Here is a 23,103-nt window from a genome sequence, read left to right on the forward strand (position 1 = left end):
TTTTGAAGATCTGCAATAGTGTTTATAAAGAGTTTGGTACACACTACTCAAGAGATGGTGATTATTATAATGAAAGGAAATGCAGATTCTCATCAGCAAGTTAGTCCTTCTGTCCCAGAAGTGGGCAGGCTCTCCCAACACTGGCCAAGGTCAGGGCTGCCATCAGCCAAGGTAGGGGAACATTCTCATTTTCACTTTCAAAGTCAAGAAAATGGTACAGATCTAAAGTAGAAAGGAACCAGCAGCACATGTTTTTAAATATTCATAAGGGCTGGAAATGTCTTACTCCTTTCGTTTTCTCTGCCATCTGCTTTTGTTTCTTTTCTTTTCATTCTTATGCCACAGCTGCAAATGAAAACAACCATACAATAACTCAAGTTAAATAAAAAAAAAAATCAAAATAAAAACAATCTGAGGGGTAAAAAGAAAAGATGAATTATAAAGTTTTCCCCTGAGCTCACAAAGCAGCAGAAGCAAGAATGTTTGATGTGAGTTAAACCTTCTGGAAACCAAAAATCCATGTCCCATGTTTATAATAACCATGATAAGAACAACCACCATTTACTAAATGGCCTGTGTACCACTGGATGACCAACATCTCTGATTCCTAAAGCTGCTCTTCAAAGTAGGTAAATTAAACCCACTTTACAGAAAAAAAATATTGCAGATCAGAGAGATAAAATAGATTTTTAATGGTGACACAGCTAATAAGAGATGAAATTGAGATTTGAACCCAGGTCTGTCCGAATCCAAAGCCTCAGCACTTTCTTTACCACCCTCTCCAAAAATGGGAAGGGAGCTGAAAATTTTAATTTGGGAAATATTCAGGGCAGACTATTTGTACTAAACTGATTTATTCAGATAATTAAAATCTGTGATTATACCTCTAATTAAAGTTAACTCAGATAATTGGTTGCTGTATTTGTGAATGTGCAATTAGTCCACATAATTGCGGGGATTTCAGCATCATACTTTCCACACATTCACCGCATCCCAGAGCTTTGGGCTCCTGGCCTCTGTTCTACACTAGGCTGCATTAGAGCTCTTGGGGGCTCTGGGCCCAAGCACCATGACTTGCGATACCAACAGCAGGATCTGGACTCAGCCTCATTTAACATGTCTTTGTCCAGAAGTCAATGAACACCTCATCTTCAAGTGCCATGTAAAAAGCTCTTACAGCCTACACTGTTGTCCTGAAAACCCCGAGCAGCATGTACCTGAAGAAAAACTGGCAGCAGTGGTCCTCATGTGTTAATTACACTTTCGAAGTCTATTATGCATAGAAAGGGCACCTGCTGGCAGTGAAAATGACTAGAATCTGCCCTTCCTGTGCAGTGAGTAAATTGAGAGTTCATTTCTACAGGAGATAATAGTTTTCAGATTCCATTTCGTGTATCCCCTGCATGGGGACGTACTTAACATTTAAATCATCTGCAGAGGAACAAACCTCCTTCAAATTTACATGTTTCAAGCTCCTAGCACTTTACTCAAAATGCTAGTTATCCCTGCTGGCTCTTACCACCAAGGATTAAACTCAACAGTGGTGAAAGTCACCGAGCACAATAGAATAAAGTTATTAGCATTGACTCAAATTTCAGGACATTTGTAGTTTCTGACCAAAGCAGTTGGTAGCAGGCTGAAGGTGATCAAATCAAGCCTTGAATGGAGGATCTGTTTTTCCTCTTGGGGTCTTTTATTTCATCATTCTTACATCTTGTAGTTAATAAACAGATACCAACCCCCCACTGGCCTGCAATCATCCTCTGGTCAAATGTCAAAAAAAGTTCTACTGTGAAAACAAGAGACCAGGAGAGGGACCACGGTCACATACACAGAAACCTCTAAGATGGAGCCTAATCAAAAAACCCACTCAGGCTCTGAAAAAGACAAGTCTTCACTTGGATTTTTTGGAGTGCAAGGTGGGGGAGAGACAAGGGCTTAATAGTTTTCATTGTCAAGTCTCCCTCTTAAGGAAGACCTGTCGGCATCATCGCTCTCGGACAGGCCGCTACCACAGCTCATGAGAGGGCTGGCGTTGAGAGAGGAAGTTGGAAAGAGGATCTGGGATCACCTTCCACAGCAAAGAGCAATACAGCCGATAAATCCTTTAAGCAAACAAGAATGGAGGGCTGGAAATAACAACTGGCTAGAATAAATGATTTTCTTAAAGGGAAACTTGTAAGCTATGGAAACCATACTTTTCACTGGAGAAACAGAATAAAATAAAACAAAAATCATGCAGCATTCTTCTCCCTCTTCCCCATCACCAATCCCTGCTAACACCGTGGTGTATGTCCTCTTTGATTTCTGCCTGTGTGTATCTGTGTGTGTCTACATATATCCACATTCATACATCTACATATGTACATATATCCACATTTTTGTGTTTTATATGCACACACGTTTGTTTTTATAAAAATGGAATCATACAGTACACGCTATCTATATTGGAGCAAGTTACTAAACCTCTTGGGGCCTTGGTTTACCTATCTGTGAAATGGAGCTAACAATACCTGTCTTATGGGGTTGCTAGAAGAATTAAGTGACATCACAGACTGGGGCACAGGAGACGTTCAACAATGGCAGCTACTGTTATCGCTGTAACTGACAAAGCATTTTTCTCTGCATGGTTCTGGGAACGTAAGCTGCTAGTTTTAAGCTAGCTGACAATTTAGCCACCAAAGCTTCCCAAATAATGGAAAAAAAAAAGGTTGTACTATTTGGGAGGCAGAGGAACTGCAATGACTCTGCCCCCTCCTACCAATACCGTCACTCAGAAGCCCACCAGTGCTCCTATCTGAGGCTCAGCATCAAGACACACGGGGGAGTCTCTTCCAGGGATAACCTGAAGGCTTCTTCTTAGAGCACATGCCTGGGCTGAGGTGTGCAGGGGGAGTCTGCGGGTGGGTGGGACCAGAGACACAGGCATAGGGAAGGGACCCATGTCAGTGTGTATGTATGGGTACAGGGGGCCCCTGTCTGTGTGGGAGTAGGTGCCTGTGACACTATTACATGGTGGGGGGCAGGAGGTGTGCTAAGGAAACTGGGACTCACTGTGTGAGTCTTAGGGAACACATGTCCCCTTTCTACCTTTTCCATCTACTCCCCTCATCATCCTCCTCCACCTCCCCTGGCTCTGTGTCTTGTCCTCTTCCCCCCTCTCACTCCCCCTACCTCTTTCTTCCTTTCAGAGCGTCACGGTCCTCCTCCACCCAACCTCCCAGTCTTTGACTCAAACAACAACAAACTACTAGACAGCAAACACAGTCCTCTCCTCTGAGATATGTGGCAGAATGGAAAAACCAAGAGAGTTGGTTTAGAAGCTCAAGAGGAAGTGGCAAGTCTAAGCAGAGGGACAGTCCCTTAATTTCTTAAGAGGTGGGAGAAAGGCACAGATAAAAACACCTACCTTGATAAGGTACTTAATGCCCTGCACTGCCCTGGAGAGGGTGACTGATTTTTACTTGATGGCCCTGAGTTACATCTTGGTTGTACACATGACTTGTTGGGATGAGAGCGAGCACAACACATTCAGATTAGGAGTCCTGCGGAATACCTTTAAGCTCCCAGGACAATTTGACTACCTCGATGAACCTTTTCAGTGACAGGATTGCAAAATGGGCTGGAAGAACCCAGCAAGAATTATGACCTCGACTCAATCTGAACTGATGGCAAGTATCCTAAATCATCTTTTTTTTTTTTTTTAATGTTTATTTATTTTTGACAGAGAGAGCGTGTGCACACGTGAGCAGGAGAGGGGTAGAGAGAGGTTAGGGGAGTACCGAGGATCCAAAGCGGGCTCTGCGCTGACATTAGTGAGCCTGACGCGGGCTTGAACTCACAAACCAGGAGATCATGACCTGGGCTGAAGTCAGACACTCAACCAACTGAGCCACCCGGGTGCCCCCTAAATCATCTGTTCTTAAGTGACAGGGCTGTGATCCCTCAATGGGTCCTTTCCTCCTGAAGCTCTTAATTTCTCTCAGGCGGTACTTTTTCCTATACGTGTACAGTGCTCCCTTATCAACGTCTGCTGACTTGAGCTGTCTGGAGACAATGTCTTTAGTAACACCAGAGAAAGAAATTATTCAGAAGAAAAACAGATCCAAATCAGTTACACACACACTCTTTTTTGGTAATCCGTGGAGGACAGATAGTGACAATGTATCTGCAGAAACATTTTGTGAGTGCCTACCATGAGTCAGGTTTTCTACATCATGTCCTTTATTCTGCTGTATCATTTATCTTCATATATTATTTATGGCACAACTTCATTTTACAGATGAGGAGACAAAGTCTTAGGCTGAGCGACTCGCCCAAGGTGGCAGAGCGGACTCTAAGGCCGCGTGCCTTCCACTAAAATACATTTCCCCTGAACAGCGAAACTCCCGTCAAAGCAGAGGGCTTTGAGGTCTGGCTTGTGCTCCCCAACCACAGCCAGAGCGACTCCTACAGAATGTGCCAGGGTATGGCCGAAACGTGAAGACCTTGGGTACCTCAAGTGTTCTTCTCACCAGTCCCCAGTCCATCTTGGGGGGAAGAAATCACACCACTACTTGGTGCTTTGGTTTCCCCAAAGTGAGAAATGGGAAGTATGATCTACTGCCTTGAACTTTTAAGAATGCCATCACATAGATGAGAACAGTTTGGAAACAAAAGGGCCATGTAATCCATGGTCGAAAATCCATGTCATTTTCCAGTTACTATTTCTAGTTTAGTCACCAGCTGCATCACAAGTTACAGACCTAACATCCTCATCAGTTCCTAGAGAAGGAACAGCAGAGGACAGGGGGAGTAGCAGCCTTACCAGCAGTAGTCCAACAGGTGTGGAGGAAGGACGGGGATGTACACGTGCTGCCAGAACATGGGGTAGAGCATCGCGGCAGACCCGTGGATGCAGGCAGTCAACTGCAACAGAAGCAAATCAAAGAATCAGAGCTAAAAAATCACAGTGAGGGGGCACCCGGGCGGCTCAGTCTTTTAAGTATCCGACTTCAGCTCGGGTCACGATCTTGTGGTTCTTGAGTCCGAGCCCCGCATCGGGCTCTCTGCTATCAGCACGGATACTTTGTCCACCCCCCCCTCTTCCCCTCCCCCACTCATTCTCTCTTCCTGTGTGTGTGTGTGTGTGTGTGTGTGTGTGTGTGTGTGTGTGTGTGTCTTTCTCAAACATTTAAAGAAAATCAAAGTAAGGAGATGCTGTCACTGGAGTTGAGCAATAAAATTAAATACACAATTTTCAACATATTTAAAATTGTAAGCTAATCCAATCACTCTAATTCAAATTTAGTGAGAGCTTGCTTTTCAAAAGAAATCCCCCACCTGCCCCGCTTATGAGGCTAATGCACAATGGACAGTAAAAGTTTTAGAAAATGGAGAAAAGGGATAAAAGAAAATAAAAGTCTTCACCACCTGAAAATAACTTGACATTTTGGGGTATTACATACATTGGCACTTTTATTTCCTTTTCTAATAAAATTAGGATTACTGTAAATACAGTGCTCGTTTACCTTTTTTTAAGTTTATGTTTATTTGCTGGCATTTTCCCACGTCCTCAAATATTCTTAGGAAACATTATCTTCTAATGACACTCAGTGAATTTCCCAAACTACATTTAACTACTCTCCCACCATTATGTTATATAATCAGATCATGTCCATACTTTTTTTTTTTTTAATTTATTTATTTGAGACAGAGAGCCTGAGCAGGGGAGGGGCAGAGAGAGAGAGAGAGGGAGAGAGAGAATCCCAAGCAGACTCCATGCTGTTAGCACAGAGCCTGATGCAGGGCTCAATCCCACGAACCAATGAGATCATGACCTGAGCTGAATCAAGAGTCAGACGCTTAACAGATTGAGCCACTCAGTCTGCCCCATGTCAATACTTTTTATGCACGGTTCCTAAATATAGGATTCAGAGACAAAGGTTATAAATATTTTAAGGCACTTAATAACTATAATATAATAAATGTAATAATATAATAAAGAATGGAGTCTCTTTGCACTCCCACAGCCATGTACTAGAATGTTCTCTCCATACTTCACCAGCACTAAGAACGTAGTCAAGTTAGTAGCTTTGAAAGTGTATCTATCTGGATTTTCTTCTTATTCCTCTGATCATGACTAAGGCTTAACCTCTTGTCACTGTTCTTGGTAATATTTCTTAGGTAAATGGTCTGTTCGCATTCTTAGTATTTTGAGCATTAGTATTTTGAAAAAGTAATTTACAAGCAAACACTGGATATACAAAGGATGCTAATCCTTTGTAACATTCCTGAAAATAATTTATCCTTCTGTAATTTCCTTTGCACTTCTGGGGGAAGAGAAGGCTTAAATAATTACACAGACAAATCTTTTCCTTCATGATGGTTTCTACTGCTGTTATACTAAGAAAGTCCTCCAAATTCTTCCCCAGTATTTAACTCTTTGATCCATCTGGAATTAATTTAGGTTTAAGGACGGAGGTGAGAATTTATTTTTTCCACATAGTTAATCAATTGCCCCAACACTGTTTATTGACTAATCCTTCCGCTCCGTCTTCTTTTGACATATTCCTTCTTTTTCTTAAGAGCTAGACACATCATCTGAGGATTTGAGAGAATTAAAAATTAGGGACAAAGATATAATGGAATAAAATTGCTACAAAATTCAATATAGAAGGAAAAAAACCCAACACCTTTGGAGATACGGCTATGAAGCGACAAAAGCCAACAACACATGTTTCTTTCTGCCTTTCTTCTTTAATGTTTCTTTGGTTTCTGGGAAGCCTGTTCCCATGAGGACTTTGCTTCTTTTGGAAGCTGTTAACTGGCCTTTGCTGACAGAAGGACATTTACGTGGCGAAAGAGTGACGTGCCAAGGCCCAGTTAAAAGAATCCCAGAGGTTAGTGTAACATGAACAGCTTTAAATTGGATATTCTGCTGATGTTTCACAGTTGTGAGAGCTGTGTATTAAATCCAGGGCCGCTACTTTCTCCCCCGCCTCCTTTTCCCTCCAGACCCTGTTCTTTAAATCAGGTACATGTCATGAACAGGAGCTGATCCAGCAAGCTCTCAAGAGCTGTTCCCAGCGACTCCGCCAAGGCTTGTAGGTTTAATCCATCCCTTCTCAACCCATTTCAGTAGGATTCCATATAAAGAAGGCTGTCACATTTTACATGACTAATCTCTTCAGGGTTAGAAGAGATGAAAAATCTTTGCTGGTGTCGTATGAATGGAAAATGAACAAACTTCACTCCAACTGCACCCTGAAGTCAGGCCGGAGGGCTACCCTGGCTTTGGGCCCCAGCTCTTCCTGCCCATACTTTAACCAGCTGCCAAAGTACTCATCCTAAAATGCAGGTCCGGTCATGTAACATCCTACTTGGAGTCTTTGGGGGCACGTCTGGAGCAGGCCTGTCTCCATCAACTTTCAGTCTACCTGTAGAGCAGCTCCATGGTCTTTACTGCCTTCTCCAACTTTATCCTTTGAATAAATCATTTCAGACTTAGGAGTAGCTATGTACTCCTTTCCTGGATCTGTGCCCCTAGCAAACTCCTCCTCTTCTGGGTCTCTGCGAAAGCACTACATTCCCCTCACGGCTCTCCTGGGTGTAAGCCCCCATTATTAATGGGACTAGACCTGTCTGCATATTTGTCCTCTCACTGTAAGGCCCAGAAAGACCATGTCTCTCTTCTTCCCCATGTTCTCTCAGTGGCACAGCACAGATGTAGGTGGAAGTTAATGCAATGTTTCTTCCATAAATAAAAAAACAATTCCAACTTAAAATATATTCACAATATAAAGATAGTGGCCTGGCTTTCAACTATCGGACCAACATTTCCATGAGTCTCACAGACTGGGGTACATGACTCAAATTCCAAAACAATAAGGGCAAGCCCAGACACACAAATATGCCACTTCTGGGAAATCGTGTCGATGGATTCATTCATCCATTCATTCAACAAATGTCTATTCTATAACTCTGCAACACATCAAATAAGTAAGTAAAAGCCCTTCAAAATCTATAAGGTGACATACAAACATAAGATGTCCTCATCACACGAATTCACTTGTAATTCTCTTTGAAAAAGTCATTCAATAGAATGTTCCTGGTTGAGATAGAACTTGATTCCCTGCCTCTCTTTAGCTTAAGTTGGTTTGAGTCAAAATCCTATTTCAAGCAATAAAGTGGCAGAGATCTTAGTTCCAGACAATGTTCTTTTCATGTCTCCTTTTCCTTAAAAAAACAAAAAACAAAAACCCTAAAAGTTAAATGTCAAGATTTTAAAATTACCTATCTCTCATAAAAATCAAACTTTTACGGTGTTTCATCATCATCTTCATTGGGAGTTTTCTAAAGGCCAAATCTCTGCAATTGAAGTAAAATGCATTTACCCATTTGATTACGAAAACAAACAAACAGGAAAACTGTTTGACTCTTTTCCAAAACACTAAGTGGCAAAACAATGTACATCGTTACTTAGGAATAGTGGTGAGGCAACCACAAGAAAAGTGCTGGGATTTATCAGAGCTTCATCAGAAATAACATTATATCCCATAAATTATCATCAGCCACTTAATTTAAAAACACCTCTAAGGCCAACTCCATTTTTAAAACTAAGGTTCCTAAAAGCCTATGCTCATTCCTTACAGAATACAAAATTTTAAAGTAATGGAAGTATACAATTTGGATTATAGGCAACAAAGGGGCATTGTGAATATTTAATTGAAGTGCAAGTTGAAGAAAATGATCCTATCAAAATCTCACTCAGTGGGAGAATAGAAAGATAGTATGTGTAAAATTTGCCCAAAGTCATTAGTCACAATGAATATTCATCAGAAGCCAATTATCAATCCCATTTAATGACACCCCAAAAGATTTTGCCCTGAAGCAGCTGAATAGTCTAAGACTCCAGACAAAACTAGACAAATTATACAGCCAACAGCCAGTCTAGCCAGGACACAGATTGTAAAGTAAACCACTGGTGGGTTTCTAGACGCACTTTTAGTAAATTCTGTCCTCAATTAAAGGTGCACAAGGTCAGTTCTATCTTGGAGCTTTCTGTATGGCTCCATTAGTTTTCTCTGAGGCAAAGGGAGAGAAAGAAAGAAGGCAATAGGAATAGGACATGGAGAGTGATCAATGATAGAGCTGGAAAAATCACAGAGAGAGAGAGAGAGAGAGAGAGAGAGAGAGAGAGAGAGAGAGTGTGTGTGTGTGTGTGTGTGTGTGTGTGTGTGTGTGTGTGTGTAAAGATTCCTAATGGCAGCTCGGCAGTTCAACATGAAACAAAAGTAAGACTCTCTCCATGGAAAGAAAAAAAAAAAAAAAAAAAGGAATCCCAACAGTGTTATGTGCCAGGTACCATGTTGGGGATTTTAGGATATTGCAAAGTATTGTTTAAGAAGTGTGCAAGTTTACATACATATACAGTCATCACCACATTTCAGATACAGAAACAGCCTCAAAGGTGAAATAGCTTGCCCAAAGCCACACCGCTCATAAGTGACAGAACTGGGACTCACATCCAGGTCTGTCAGGCTATAATAGCCGCTGTGTTTCCACAACATGTAAGTTAACTAAAAAAATTTCTCAGTGTCTACCCTGTGTCTACACATCATACGGAGGATTCTGAGTTAGGCAAGATACTGTTCCTATCAGTATGGCCACGTTATGTAGAAATACATTTGCCGTGCTGTTAGATGACCAAATCATCTGGTAAAGTGCCAATTAACAGAAAATAATCATTTTTAAAACAAACACAGATGTGATAATTTCCTGGGGATTAGTGATACTTAACTAAAGTGTTATACGGTCTTCAATCCACTGGAAATTCTAGACAGTGGCATAATGATTGTTGGTCAAATGGAAAGGCTTATACCCCAGTCTGGCACACCTATTTGAAAGCCCGGCTTTCTGTCATGTTCCCTTTCATATACTTCCATGGAGCTTCCATTAACTCTTTTTGATCTGAGCAAGCTGCTTCTTCTCCTGGGTCTCAATTTCACCTACATGGAAAACGAGAAGTTGGACTCTGTAATCTCTGTGCCCTCTTCCAGCTCTGACAATTTCTGATCTAGAGGAACTGCCATCCTTTGACGTGAAGAATGTGCCTCCTTTGCCCCAGCTCACCTTCCTCAGCTATACTAAGCTATGACTGACTAAGTAAAACAGGGTCTGTCTCAAAGCTAGTCTTGCTTTCTCGTGTCTACAGTTATAGGGGTCCACCTGGAATTCACGTGCTACGTCAGAACCACTGCAGCCTTATCACCTGACTGTGGAGGGCACAGCCTTCCTCTGTGCTTGACCCCCAACACTCTGGATATCTCAGAGGTAGATCATCTTAGGAGACCAGGGGCGTGAAACCAAAGATGTGAGTTCCTCAAGGGCAGAGACCACACTGGATTTCCCTTCCTCTTCTCTTACTATGCTGGACACAGAGCAGGTGCTGAGCAAATGCTGGGGAATGTTAGGATGCCTTCAGCTTCACATCATGAGGAACGGCAGGCAAAATTACCAGACATTTAACAAATTGTAATTGCTTAAGAGATCACAATTGAAGCTGCACATCTCTAAAAGGTATTGAGATTCTGAGTTCCAACGGCTGGCAGACAATCAGATGGGCACAGTCACTCTTCATAGCCTAGAACTCAGGAAAGATCAAACTGACACCTGCTTCATCACGGGGTTAGTCAGAGGCAGCATCTGGATCTCCCCTCTGAAGCCAAACACCAGGAAATTGATTACAAACGAACAGAGTACAGAAAGAATACCAGATTTCTAACTTTAAAGATAGGTCATTTTTAAGTCGACTCATTTCAACCAAGAACTTTCCAAAGCAGGACAGTTGCAGAAAATGTTGTATGCCTTGTAGAAGTTGTCAGCTCTCTCAGTTTGAGAACTAGATTCTTCTGTTTAATTATAAACCACCTCTGTAGTCATCAGGAAATAAACGGTGCCGTGAATCAAATAGTGTTGTGGATTTCGTTTGTTTTTGATTTTTACTTATTCTCAAATAGAAAACCCACAATGAAATCAACAAAAAGGTTTTTTGCAGGGACTATGAAAGTTAATCTACTCAACCCTTCCAAGGGTATAAGAAAAACCTTTCATTACAAACGGTTCAGCTATGATCACATTGTGTTTACTATATTTAGTGAGGGAAGAGTTGGCTTTTAAGAAACTATCAAAGATGCTTTAACATAAAGACAACTTATAAGGCCTCAGAAATCAAAGACCTTCAGCTGGTCTAGACAGATGCCAGACATGTGCGTGGAAAGAGGGAAAAGAGCAAAGAAAGTCCTGCTTTTCTTAGAAGCCAAAATGTAATGCTTCTTTATTTTATTTTTTTGCAGGGGGTGGAGACAATCCTTCTTCCAGTAGTTTCTCTTTTAGTTGGATGGAACTCATCCTACCTCTTGTTTCTCCACTATCCTCTGGGGAAAGGAAAAAAAAAAAAATCCAACCCACCAACATGGAATCAAGCAGAGTGCGTTCCTCTGAGAGCACGAGCAGCCAGTCAAGAGGAAGCTTTCTCAGGCGATGCCCTGCTTAACTACTTCTGGCTCCCCCCTTTTTTTTTTTTTTTTTTTAAAGCTATCTACTAGGTAAAGTAATTAGAGTAAGTTATTAGCCAGGACGATAAGCTTTTGTGTCAAGATTTGACACTTCAAAATAGCAAAGCAGCTGAAACTGCCAGAGTAAAGCTCTAGCTTCCAAAGCAGGGGCAGAAGCTACGGTATGGGAAACTATTATGCCAATAGGCCCCTAGCACCAAGAGTGAGGAAAGTGAAAGAGAAAAAGGCAAAGTTACATGGGGATTGATAATTCATTTAAACACAGGGACAGCAAGGTGCTGTCTTCCATTCTGTGCCTGATGGACATGAGTAACTACGGAGTCAGGCCACGGCCTGAAGATTCCTCCAACCACGCAACCATTGCCAATGGATCCAAGCTGGCACTCAAGAAGAAATGTGCCGCCTCAATTCTTGGGTAAGTGGATATTAACAGTTCTTTGAAAATATTCCTAAGCTCTTCATTTATGTTTAGCCAATTTACACTAATGCTCTAATAAAGGATCACATTTTTTTAAAAAGAAAGATGGTGTAACTGAACATGGAATCATGAGTACCCACCTCTCAGGTAGCCATACGTGAAGAAACTGAGGAAACCTCAGGTGGTGGGAGTTACTAGATATGAAGGCATGAGGTGGTGGGGAGAATCGCCCCTGTAGCATTTTTTCAGGCAAATCCAATCTTAGAAAGTACCAGTCAACTCAGATAGATTGAAGCCATGCTCTAGCCACCACGACCACTTCCTCTGTATTCACTACTGCCAAGCACTGTACTAAGTGTTTCTATATACTCATCTCATCTTCATAATACCACTGCAAGGTGGGTAGCCACAGTGTCCCCACTTTACAGATGAGGAAACTAAGGTGACTACATACTTAAGGAGCTTGTGCAAGGTCACAGAGCTAGTGCCAGAGCTAGGATATGAACTTAGGGAGTCTAGCTCTGGAGCCTGTGCTCTTAGCTCACAGGAAACTGCCTCTGTGCTAGGATCTGTATTAATCTGACAATTACTGAGAATCCACTATGTGTACAAGCCATGCCCTCAAGCAATTCAAAATAGAGAGAGAAAGATCAAAATGCCAACAATCAACTTCAACACAAAGGCATTATGAAAGAGGTGCTATGATAGAGGTTCAAGTGTGTTAGCCTATGAAGAAGGAATCATTAATTCTGCCTGGGGCAAGAATCAGGTCTACTTCAGAGAGAGAGAGAGAGACAGAGACAGAGACAGAGAGACAGAGAAATCAGAGCCTGGTAGGATGCAGACAGGAAGCTGCTAGACCTCTCCCTGGGAGCCTGGTCATGTGGTAACACTGGGTCAAGTAAATAGAGCAACTTTTTAGGCCACTCAATCTCTATGTAGTCATGACTGTGGAGACTTGAACAAGAAATGACAATTTAGTCAATGACTAAGTGACTAATGAGAAGTGGGTAGATATGGAAAACCTCATGAGTTGCCATGACTATCCTCTGTTGCCTAGATTCATTCAACATCTACTATTACCGTTTATACAAATTAAATCCTCACAACACTTCCAGGATCTCTACAGCCTTCTTTACTTCTAAAAGTCAAATCAGAGTTGGCTGCCCTTTGGAGCCCACTTACTTCTGCTGACTGGGCAGTATGTAGCCAGCACTGGGCAGCGTGCTTTCATATCTACGACCACTGAATTCTTTCAACAACCCTAACGTGGGTGTTACTACTGTCCCCATTTTTATTTTATCTCTTTAAATTTTATTTGAGAGAGACAGAGAGAGCTCAGGGTGGGGGCAAGGGCAGAGACAGGGAGAGAGGGAGAATGCTCTGTCCGTGTGGTCAGTGCACAAAGCCTGATGTGGGGTTCAAACCCACAAACCATGAGATCATGACCTGAGCCGAGATCAAGAGTTAAACACTCAACTGAATAAGCCACCCAGGCGCCCCAATACTATCCCCATTTTTAAAAGAAAAGGACAGAAAGATTCAGAAAAATCAAGTAAGTGGCCCAAGACCAGATGGGTAGGCAGGATTAAGTACACAGGTAGGAACTGAACATCACCATCCTGATTTGAAGTCTGGTGCTCTCTCATCCAGCCCTGCTGTCCTTTTTCTTGGGAAAAGATCACCAGCACGCTGGCTGAATCATCTAGCTGGCAGACTACATAGCTATCAAGATAGCAAAAGAGAAAAAATGTGAGTTTTCATAAGATCTGTAGCAACCCAACAGCACAGCCTAATCTCGCATCAGGCTCTAGCTCAAAGTGACCACACTTCCAGCCTACAGACACCGCAGGAAATCAGGACTCCTTGTTCTTGCTGACTTAGCACCCGGTAGGTGCTCAAATTTCTTTAACAACATCAATATGACATCTGCCAACATCGGTGCCATTTAGGGCTTTTCAAGCATATTAAGATACCAATGACTTGAATACGTTACCCATTAGTGCTCTGGGGTAGAGATTTGGTTCAGAAGAGGCATAATAAAAAATAAGCTATAATCAGTCCTATAACCTAAAGAATATACTATTTTCACAAACTGACCACACCACTAAAACAATAAATAAAATTCTCTGCTGTGCTCTCAATGCAATGGCTGGAAAGAAATATCACCTCTCTAGGTCTCCTTTATACACATGCACCCCAAATTACAACCGCGGAATGCATCAGCAACCAACATTACTGACAGCTTAAATAGGTTATACTTAGCTGTGTCCTATCCTAGACTCACTAGTGCCAAAATCAAAGCTCTCCTAAAGAGAAACATGGAAACAAAGAATTTTTTAGTGCTAGTCTATACTCACATCTTCTAAACAAACTTAATCGGCCTCCATTATGCAGTCTCAAAATGAAAATTAGTCTAATGAGGCAAAATAACAGTATTCAAAGAAAAAATATTGTTTTTGTCTTAGAGAACAGTCTATTCACTGTTTCCGAATCTGGCTGTGTATCAATCATTTAAGGAACGTTAAAAAAAAAAAATAGACTTTTGTGATTTCATGCTAGACCTTACGAACCAGAATGTCTGGAGATGGTGGCCAAAAAACTGAATTTTTAGATGAGTACTCTGGGCCATTTTAACACAAATAACCCACGGATGAGCATTTGGGAATCACTAGCAATCTGAATCCTGTATCTCGTCCAAAGCAGGTGCTTGATGCTTACCGAAGCAATGGGAGCAGAAGCAGGAGAGGTGCAGCAAAAACTAGTCAGGGATACCAGGGTTGGTTGAATCACAGCAATTTTTTTTTTAAATATTTTCTTAATTTTGAAAAAGAGAGCGTGAGCCAGGGAGGGGCAGAGAGAGAGGGAGACACAGAATCCAGCAGGCTCCAGGCTCTGAGCTGTCAGCACAGAGCCTGAAGCAGGGCTTGAACTCAAGAGCCGTGAGATCATGACCTGAAGCCAAGTCAGACGCTTAACCGACTGAGCCACCCCGGCGCCCCGGAATCACAGCAATTTTTCAAGTCTCACAAATTAAACGGTTGATTCTATATTACGTAGCCGCTGTAACATCTCCAGGTTCTTCTTTCTAGTTACAGCTCAACATGAACAGGAGAAAACCAATGCACATGTAATTAAATGAAGAACACAGTTCAAAAAGCAGGTAATTGTATTTACGTTTCAAAACCAGAGAAAAACCCACATAAAGAAAACATACCAATCTTTTCTCTCCTACTTCCTGCCAGTGGAAGTTCCTTTCATTTCTTTCTAAGTTTTTAATATTCTCTGAGCCACAATAAAATTTTATGTGATGAAGATTAGAGAGGCTACACTGTTTGAGAGTTTGGCTGCAGAGTCTGTATTTCACGCCACTTCATTACATTTTGTTAAGGATTTCCCTCTTCACCAAGAGGATTAGTTTTCTTCTCACTTCTTTGAATACTCTTCTTAGGTTGTTAGTGTGAACTAGGTTAATCTCTCTTTTTTTAACATATAAAAGATGAACAAACAAAATGTTCGATTTTATTTTATTTTTTAAATAGAACACTAAATTTAGTCTTAGAATTCTCTGTTTGGTAAGTTTCCAGTTACAAGGTCTTGGCTTCCCTTGAGCACAGTTTGAAACAAAATAATGCAGTTTGTTCCTACGGCTGGAACATGCAGAGTGGAGTGTGCAGGCAGAGAGGGCCTGGCTCCGGTCCAGTATTTCCAACCTTCTTAAACTGCCACTCTCCTCTCTGCTTCAAGAGCTGCAGATAAGCAAACAGGATTAGTTATTTCTAGGCCAGGAGAGCTAGGAAAGCTTTACACACATCATTCGGGTACCCGTCCCATGACACAGGCTGGCATAGTCAGGAACAGGTGGAGTTCATCAGGAAAGGAGCGAAAATGAAGCCAGGTCTGAAAAAACAGCTTCGTGCACAAACTGGCCCTCTTAGGTGACGAGACCAGGCGGCACCAAGGTAAATGGATGCTGTTAGCGGGAGTGGGTGGGGTGGGACTGGGGCAAGGTTGGGAAGGTACCCGTCTCTGCACACCTACGACACTCAGTATCACTCACCCACGTCCTCCACCACTACACTTAGGAAGAAACTGACAGGGAGAAGACATTTGGCGGTTTTTCTCCCCTAAATGAGGTACTATCAGAAAAGTAACCATTCTTTTCATAGTTGTGAGTACTACACAAATAATTAGATGTGGAGGCTCAATTAATTAGGTGATGGTCTTGTCACTCAACTGTGCTTCCTTCCTCAGAAATTGTTTTAAAAAACGTCTGCTGAGGGGCGCCTGGGTGGCTCAGTCGGTTAAGCGCCTGACTTCAGCTCAGGTCATGATCTCACGTTTCGTGAGTTCGAGCCCTGCACTGGGCTCTGTGCTGATAGCTTGGAGCCTGGAGCCTGCTTTGGATTCTGTGTCTCCCTCCCTCTCTGACCTTCCCCTGCTCACGTTCTCTCTCTCTCTCTCTCTCTCTCTCTCCCAAAAATAAATAAACATTAAAAACAAGTCCACTGAATAAAACAAATTAATTAATTAAAACAAATAAAATACTTTCCTTTAGAAAGTAAATATGCCTTTGTCATCATTTACTGGATATTCTCGGTTTACAAAACTTCTTGCACTACCCCTAAATTATAGAAGGAGCGATTAGGGCCAAGATGCCCAGGGGCTGACAGGAACTGCAGTAATAGAGGCCTGAAGCCACAGTGAATTGGGGAAGATACCACCCAGGGACCCACCAAGGCCACGCTCATGGCTGGGGTGAGGCTAGGGGACGGGTGAATGTAACAACCACAGACACAGTGGGTTCAATCTGAGCAGTGCTCATGGGCGAGTGTGTCAGTTAGAAATTCACGTATCGCCCTTCTTTTTCCCTTGGTGCTGGGTGGGGCCGGGCATATAGCAAGTGCTTAAAAAATCTGAAATAAAATGTTCTGAATGTGCATTCTAAGGTGATGGGTTTCCATCCCATCTCTGCTGGCAGAGACAAGCATCTTAGACAAGACACTGCAACCTTCCCAGGGCCAGATACTCTCATCTGCAAAGGGAGAAGAGAACCAACCAACTAGCTCCTAGGGTTGCTGCAAAAACTAATGAACACATACACACAGGATTAGCACAATGCCCGGCACATCGTAGGTGGTTGAAAAAGGTTAACTTAGAAGAATTTTAACAGGGTGTGAGGGAGAACTGGGGACCTCCCTTATAAAACACAGGGGTATGAATCTGAATGAGGGCGTTCTACACACTTAGTCCACTGATGCGGTCAACACACCTCTTTGGCAGTCTTGGAACGATTTACAAGCTACACAAGAAGTTCCTCTAATTACTATACAATCAGGGACTTATTTTTTACCCAAACCAGTATTAACCAGCTCCATCAGCCACCTTATCCTTCGGACTGGGCTCAGACTATTTCTTTGGCTCTCTAGGAGAATTCTCAAATTCCCTCAGTGGGAGGATATTTTAACAATGTGCCTCTGGCTCCTTTGACAGTTCCCACGGCTAGGGTTCTGATAATAGTTTGAGGTGACACCCAATAAACATACCTGATCCCCAAGGCAAGCGCTGTGAAGGGACTATGAGTCATTTGTATGTGTCATCCTCCTGGCTGTTTCTCCCTTTCCTGAAGCCACACAGCATCCTAAGGCCCTAAGGTCCTAGGACCTAACCTTGGTCAGTTTACTTCATCTCTCTGAGGGGATGAACCATTCTGTGAAATGGGGATAATACTGATCTTCCAGGACTCTTCTTGGAATTACAGGACACCATGTCCATAAAGGTCTTGTCTTAGACCAACCTGCTATCCATAAGACTTACAAAAATTAATAAAAATAAAAGCACCAGGAGTTAAATTCAGATATAAAAATCTGGAAGAAAAATGCGGCCTTTGTGCCAGAAGAGATCACACTGAAGTATTTACATTAGAGAACAAGATTTAGGTAAGCCTTCCCTATTTATCATTTATAAAGGAAAACAATCAATATGCATTAACTGAGCAAAGAGAACAAAAACTCACATTTTTCTTATATAGAGTATCACATTATTGACCAAGAAAAGCCCGAAATGAGTATTACTTGACTCTGAACTAAATATTGCTGGGTTCATCTCTATTGACACAGTCATCTATATAGAAAATGGCACTCTGGAGTGTTCGACAGTTTTCATCTTTCAGATGCTTGATGGTCCTGAGGAGGATCAAGCCTACATCTTATCAAACAAAATTGAGGAAAATGTGGTTTGCCAAGGTAATGATAGGCCACATCTTGGTTTATCAAGAGAGGGCCATCAGAAACCTCAGGCAAGAGGGGCACCTGGGTGGCTCAGTTGGTTAAGCATCCCACTTGGACTCAGGTCATGATCTCATGGTCTGTGAGTTCGAGCCCCGTGTCGGACTCTGTGCTGACAGCTCAGAGCCTGGAGCCTGCTTCAGATTCTGTGTCTCCCTCTCTCTACCCCTCTCCTGCTCATGCTCTGTGTCTCTCTCTCAAAAACAAATAAACATTAAAGAAAAAAAAAGAAAGAAGAAGAAACCTCAGGCTATTAAAACAACCTTTGCATTCCCCGTGTCATTGAAAAGACAATGAAAAGTCACTACTAAGGAAATAAAAGGCAACAATTAGAAAACTTTAGGGGCACCTGGCTGGCTCAGCTGGAACAGCAGGCAACTCTTGGTCTCAGGGTCATGAGTTCAAGCCCTACGTTGGGCACAGAGATTACTTAAGTAAATAAAACTTAAAAAAATAAAAAAACACTTTAAATTCTTAAGTTGGAGAAGTACAAAGGCTTGGATAAAATTGATGTCTGCTCACCTACTGTATCCCTGGAGAAATTACACATCGGGATGCTGTTGACCACATGTGAGATATAAGAGCCACCACCCCCTGCTTCCTAAAGAGGTTTCTACTATGAATCATTAAAATTCAGAAGTTATTTAAAAATCAACTGTTTTTAAACAAAAAGTTTAAGTCAAAGTGATACATGTGTATAGCCTTAAAACAAAACTACAAAAAGCTCAAAAAAAAGTCCTTAACCTTAATTCCTAGTATTCACATTCAACACAGTATTTATTTCTAAATAACAATTTCCTAATTTTAAACAGTATTTTACTTACCATTATAGATGTTATTAACTTCTTATAAATACATATATTTATATATATAATATATATTTATACACACACACACACACACACACACACACACACACACACACACACACACACTATAGGCCAGACTCCATTCTAAGGACTCTGTAAGCACTAATTCATTTCAATTTTACTTGATATGAGGTCATCGGTGCCCTGAACAAAGTGGTTTCAGTGGAAAGGATGGGGCTAAATCCTAACAGCAGACTGGGGAGAGGGGAGGGGAAGAGCTAGACACTTAATAGAAGTAACTCTCAAGGAATTTTGTTCTAAAAAGGAGAATAAAAATGGGATAAAGGGGATGTGGAAGTTTTGTTTTGAGGTTTGGGAGCTATTCCACCATATCAGCAAGCTCCTAAGAATAGCCAATAGAGAAGCAAACAGACACATCAGAGAGGAGCTCAACGTCAGAGGAATTCTCTTAAGGCAGTAAGAAGGAACCTGTAGCATCACCTTCCGAATAAGGCATTCTTTGACCATCGACCTAAAAATGCAATGCCTTACCCTTCCCATTCAGTCTCCTTCTTCATTTTATTATACTCCTTAGTATTAATCATTAGCTACCGTACTATATATTTAACTTAGTTTACTGAAGGTCTACCTACTAGAACGTAAGCTTCGTGAGGACAGGGATTTTTGCCTGTTGTATCCCCACTGCCTTAAAATGGGGCCAGGAAAAATACCAGTTGAATGAAGTCAGGTGGATCAGCAGAGTGGTTGGCCCTCAAGAGAACTGATGGTGTATCCACAACCGAGAAGGCAGAGTGGAGGAACAGGGACCTCAGGAGGTTGATGAGGTACGGTAGCGGCTTCCATTAGACACACATGGAATTTCAGGTGAGAAATCATTTTTCCCCGAGAAGCACCAGATACTGCTGCACCATCTTCTGGGTTCTAGAACTGCCCCTGCCAAATCTCATGCAATTTTAATTCTTAACCTTTGCATAAAAACTGCTTTGTCTCTATCTCTGTGTTGTAACATTTCACGATGAAGGGGCTTGGTATCTTCTTTTTCAACTTTTCAAAAATTCTGAAATATATATACATATAAAATTATGTATATCATATAATCAATGTAAAACAAAAATTTTTTTTTAAGTTTATTCGCTTTTGAGAGACAGAGTGCAAGTGGGGGAGAGGCAGAGACAGGGAGACACAGAAACCAAAGCAGGCTCCAGACTCCCAGCTGTCAGCACAGAGCTCAACGCAGGGCTCAAACCCATGAACTGTGAGATCATGACTTGAGCCAAAGTTGGACGCTTAATCGACTGAGCCACTCAGGTGCTCCCATATGATCAACTTTTAAAACAAAAAAAAAAAAACTTAAGAATCTGAAATCCAGCACCCTGGCTTCATGGTTGGCAAACTACAGCCTGAAGGCCAAGTCTGTCCTGCCTATTTTTGTAAATAAAGTTTTGCTGGAACACAGGCTCTCCCACTAGTTTACGGATTGTAAACTATAAGGTTGTAGTCCAGTAATTACAAGACCATTTGGATTACAAAGCCATATTTACTATTGGACGCCTGACAGAATAGTTTGCTGATTCCCTAACCAAGCTCAAGACAGAAAACAATACTGTTGATGTCCCTTGTATGCCTCTTTCCGACTATACTGTTCTCACTCCTTTTGAGGAAACTGCTACCTAAATTTTGTGTTGTCATATCTTTTGCCCCCATGCAGTTTGTATGTATCCGTAAGTAATATCCCTTTTAATTTCTCTTACTTGAATTTTATGTGAATGAAACCATACTGTATATTCTTCAGTAGCTTCTTTCACTCAAAAGTCTGTATTAAAGACCTAATCATGTTGGTAGGTTAGTTCTTTTTCAGTGATAACAGGACTCCATCGTATGACTATACCATAATTTATCTGTTCTCTGTTGGTGGTCATGCAGCCTTTGTCCAGGTTTAAAAAACAAAAGCAAAAGACCCAATGCTGCTATGAACATACTTGTACACGAACCCCACTATAAATGACCAATGAGTGTGTGTAGGTAGGTGTATGCACACACACATGCATGCACATATACACACACACAAACACACACAATTCTACCCAGGGATGGAAGTGCTGAGTTTTAAGTATATGCAAATAATTGTGCCACATACTTTTCAGAGTAGTTCATGAATTTCCCCAATGCAATTTCGATAGAACGCTTGACTTTATCAGACATCGCATTTTTGCAAACCTAGTATTTTAATCATTGTAATTTTAATTTGCTTGTCTATGATTACTAAGGCAGTTGAGCATCTTTCCACATATTTTATTAGCCATTTTCTTCTGTGAAATGCCGATTTGTGCTTTTGGCCAATGTTTCCATTGATAGACTTGTCTTCTGCTTTTCAACTGCAGTAGTTCTTTATATATTTCAGATATTAATACTCTGTCAGTTGTTACATATGGCAAATATCTCAACTCCAGCTTGTGATGTGTCTTTTCATTCTCTGAATATTTTTTAATGAACAAACTTCCCCAATTTTAATCTTTTCCTTTATACAATGTACATTTTGGATTATTTGGTTAAATTTCTCCCTACTCCAAGATCACAGATACTATTCTATTTTGTCTTCTAGAAGTTTTAAAACTTTGCCCTTCACACTTAAGTCCTTGACGCATTTGAGATTCGGTTTTGCAGAGAGTGTAAGATAGAAATCGTCTCCCTTTTCTTCCCCATGTGGATAATCAATTATTGAAAGCTCCATCCGTTCCCTCAGATTTTACAATGCCACTTCAGTTGTCTATCGAGAGCCCCACACACATGGCCTGTTTCTGCAATGTCGATCCTGTTCCGTCAAGATGATTTGTGTATTCCTGTGCATTACTAGCATCTTAATTACTACAGCCCTACAAAACATGTTGATAGCGGGTAAAGCAAGTTTCCATGACCCATTCTTTTTCTTCAAGTATGTCTTCGCTCTTCCTTGGACTTTTCTGCATTAATTTTAGAATCAGTTTGCCAAGCACTGTGTAAAATCCTAATGGGATTTTCAATGGAACTGTATGCAATCTATATAGATCATTTTAGAGTGGAATGGCATCTTAAATACATTGTCTTCCTATTCATGAACTCACCATGCTTCTCGGTCTATTGGTGACCCTATGAATCTTCCCTTTTAATATGTTAATGTGGTAAGCTATACGAACAGACTTTTCTAATATTATCAACCTTACATTTCTGGAATAAACCCAACTTAGTTATTATGAATTATATTTTTCATACATTTGCTACCAGTTTCTTTAAAACTATTATGTTTATGACTGAGATTGGCTGATAAACTTTCTTTCCCGTATTATCTCCTGTGTGGCTGAATGTCGAGGTCACACAATTATCACAAGAAAAGGTGGAGTGTATTCTTTCTTTCTAGACTCTCAAGAAGTTTGTCTAAGACTGCAGGGATCTATCTGTTCCTTGAGATGTTTGACAAAACATATCTGTAAAACCATCTGAGTGTTTCAGAAAAAAAGAAATTATATGCTGACTCAACTTCTATAAAGTAAATGACCTATTCAATTTTTCTTTCTTGATTCAATTTTGATAAATTATGTTTTACTGTCCACTGCACCTTAGTTTTTAAATACGGGCATAACACTGATAATAGTATTTTCTTATTATTTTTAAAAATCTCTGCTTCATCTGCTCTTTGTGCTTGTTGATTTATTCTTGAATTCATTTTAGTTTTGGGAAAGAACAGAAATAGTTTTGTGTGTTTGATCTATTATATTTACCTAAACAAAAAAATCACACAGAAGGTACATTCTTCCTTATCTATAAAAAGGAGGCAATACCAGAACCTACCACACACTGTTTTAGTGAGGATTAAATGAGTTAGTAATTGCAAAGCGCTTAGCACAGTGCCTGGCACATATTAAGAGTTCAAAATATCATAATTTTATTATAGGGAATTTAAATTAAATCAATATGATGTCTTTTTGTTCTACTGAAATTTAATACTCCAATATAACTAACTGGTTATAGACTAC

At 41.0% G+C, this 23,103-nt stretch overlaps 1 protein-coding gene across 4 annotated transcripts in view; it reads right to left on the reverse strand.

Annotated features, from left to right (window-relative positions):
* Window positions 1–23,103, reverse strand: part of DENND1A (DENN domain containing 1A) — a 509,451-nt gene that overhangs the window by 214,324 nt on the left and 272,024 nt on the right. For all 4 annotated transcript variants that reach the window (XM_047069226.1, XM_047069240.1, XM_047069220.1 and 1 more), the window contains exon 10: window positions 4,808–4,908. In XM_047069226.1, the coding sequence (XP_046925182.1) occupies window positions 4,808–4,908 (101 nt within the window). The remainder of the gene's footprint in view (window positions 1–4,807; window positions 4,909–23,103) is intronic.

The sequence above is a fragment of the Lynx rufus genome, unplaced genomic scaffold (genome assembly GCF_022079265.1).
Source record: "Lynx rufus isolate CCGP_SWC_20201006 ecotype Redwood Valley unplaced genomic scaffold, mLynRuf1.p SCAF_10, whole genome shotgun sequence".
NCBI lineage: Eukaryota > Metazoa > Chordata > Mammalia > Carnivora > Felidae > Lynx > Lynx rufus.